Raw genomic sequence first — 1,592 nt, forward strand, 5'->3', positions numbered from 1 at the left:
GTCTGGCAACTTCTCAAAGAACTTTCTTGCTTTTGGTGCTTGGTCAAGAATATGAGCAGGTGGAATACCCAGAACTTCCACAATTTTATTCATCTGATCTACCTGTGTTAAAAACAGAAACAAAAATAAAACCTGTAATTTCTACTATACATCCTAACTTCTGCTCATCAATTCATTCATTCATTAATAAACAGCACATCTCCTATGTGTCAGGCACTTCTCCAGGCATTGACCATACAGTAATGAACCCTGCCCTCCTGGGGCTGAACATTTCAGAGAAGAAAAGGCAGACAACAAATAAACACGTAAATCTATATATAGTATGTCAGGTGGCCATGGATATAATGGAGAATAGTAAGAAAAAATGAGAGGAAGTTTTAAAGTTTCAGTTTGGGACAAGTTTTAAATAAGCATCAATAAAAATCCCTTGGGCTTAATAAAATGTGAGCCTGATAAAGTAGTTTTTTAAGAATGCAGATTCATTCACTCAAATACTAATTGTCTATTATATGCTAGAAACCATGCTCAGTAGTAGAACATAGAAGCAAACAAAACAAAAATTCCCTGCCAAAAAGAAATTTATATTATAGTGGGAGAGACCAATTATAAACAAATAATTAAATACATTATTGCAGACAATGACTGAGAACTATGGAGAAAACTGAAAGGGGATGTGGAGAAGGAGTACTGCAACTTTAACTGGTGTTACACAAGGTTTCACTAAGAAGGTAAATCAGAGCAGTGAGGGAGGGAGCCAAGTGCTATCTCAGAAAAGATCCTTTCAGGCACAGGAAAGAATAAATACAAAGGGCCCATGTGGACCTGTGGCCGGCGTTTTCAAAGCAGGTTGGGAAGGTTGTGTGCTAGACTGGAAAGTGAAGGGAGAAGAGGAGCCAAGGTGTTGGAAAGATGACTGGCATCAGCGGGGACAGGAATTTGTGAGCTACTCAAAGGACTTTGGCTTTTACAGTGAGTGAGATGGGAAGCTGATGAACATTTCAGGCGATCCTAATATTGTTTAAGTCCAAAAAAGACACTATTTTCAGATTAATATTATTTATATTAAAACAAAAACAAACACTATGGCAGTTGCTGCCAAAGAGTAGCTCATTAGCTGAAGTTAAAATGAATTAAAAGGAAGGATGGAAGGGACACGTTTCTGACACTACCTACTGACAGCTGTATAATGCAGTACAAGTCATTAAATGTCTTTGGTCTTTCTTTTCTCATTTATAAATGAGTAGACTGATTAAGATCCAGGATGGTCAACTTTTCTTTAAAAAGCAAACAAAACCCCATAAGTGAATAGTTTTAAAACAATGAAAGCCCAATTCCTCTGACTGCAGTAGAGGTTGGCCTCTCCAGTGCCCTCCCCCAGTCAGCATCTCTGACCTCCAAAACTCTCCTAATAACACAGAAAACCACAAAACTGCTCAGTCTTTGTAGCCCTGAAATTCCATAATCCTACATAACCCTAAATTACTCAGATTGAGCATCTATCAAACTACTGGTCTCTACTACTTTAATTTCAAATCATAGTCTCAAAATTTACACCATGATATTTACACCATTTCCGGGGGGGGGGGGGGGGG

The 1,592-nt window shown here is 38.2% G+C and overlaps 1 protein-coding gene across 1 annotated transcript in view; it reads right to left on the reverse strand.

The window, feature by feature from the left end:
* The window catches only part of DYRK1A (dual-specificity tyrosine-(Y)-phosphorylation regulated kinase 1A), a 91,371-nt gene that overhangs the window by 21,343 nt on the left and 68,436 nt on the right, over nt 1-1,592 (reverse strand). The window contains exon 8 of the mRNA XM_008569198.1: nt 23-102. Coding sequence (XP_008567420.1) covers nt 23-102 — 80 coding nt within the window. The remainder of the gene's footprint in view (nt 1-22; nt 103-1,592) is intronic.

This window comes from Galeopterus variegatus, unplaced genomic scaffold (assembly GCF_000696425.1).
Source record: "Galeopterus variegatus unplaced genomic scaffold, G_variegatus-3.0.2 Scaffold475, whole genome shotgun sequence".
NCBI classification, from domain to species: domain Eukaryota; kingdom Metazoa; phylum Chordata; class Mammalia; order Dermoptera; family Cynocephalidae; genus Galeopterus; species Galeopterus variegatus.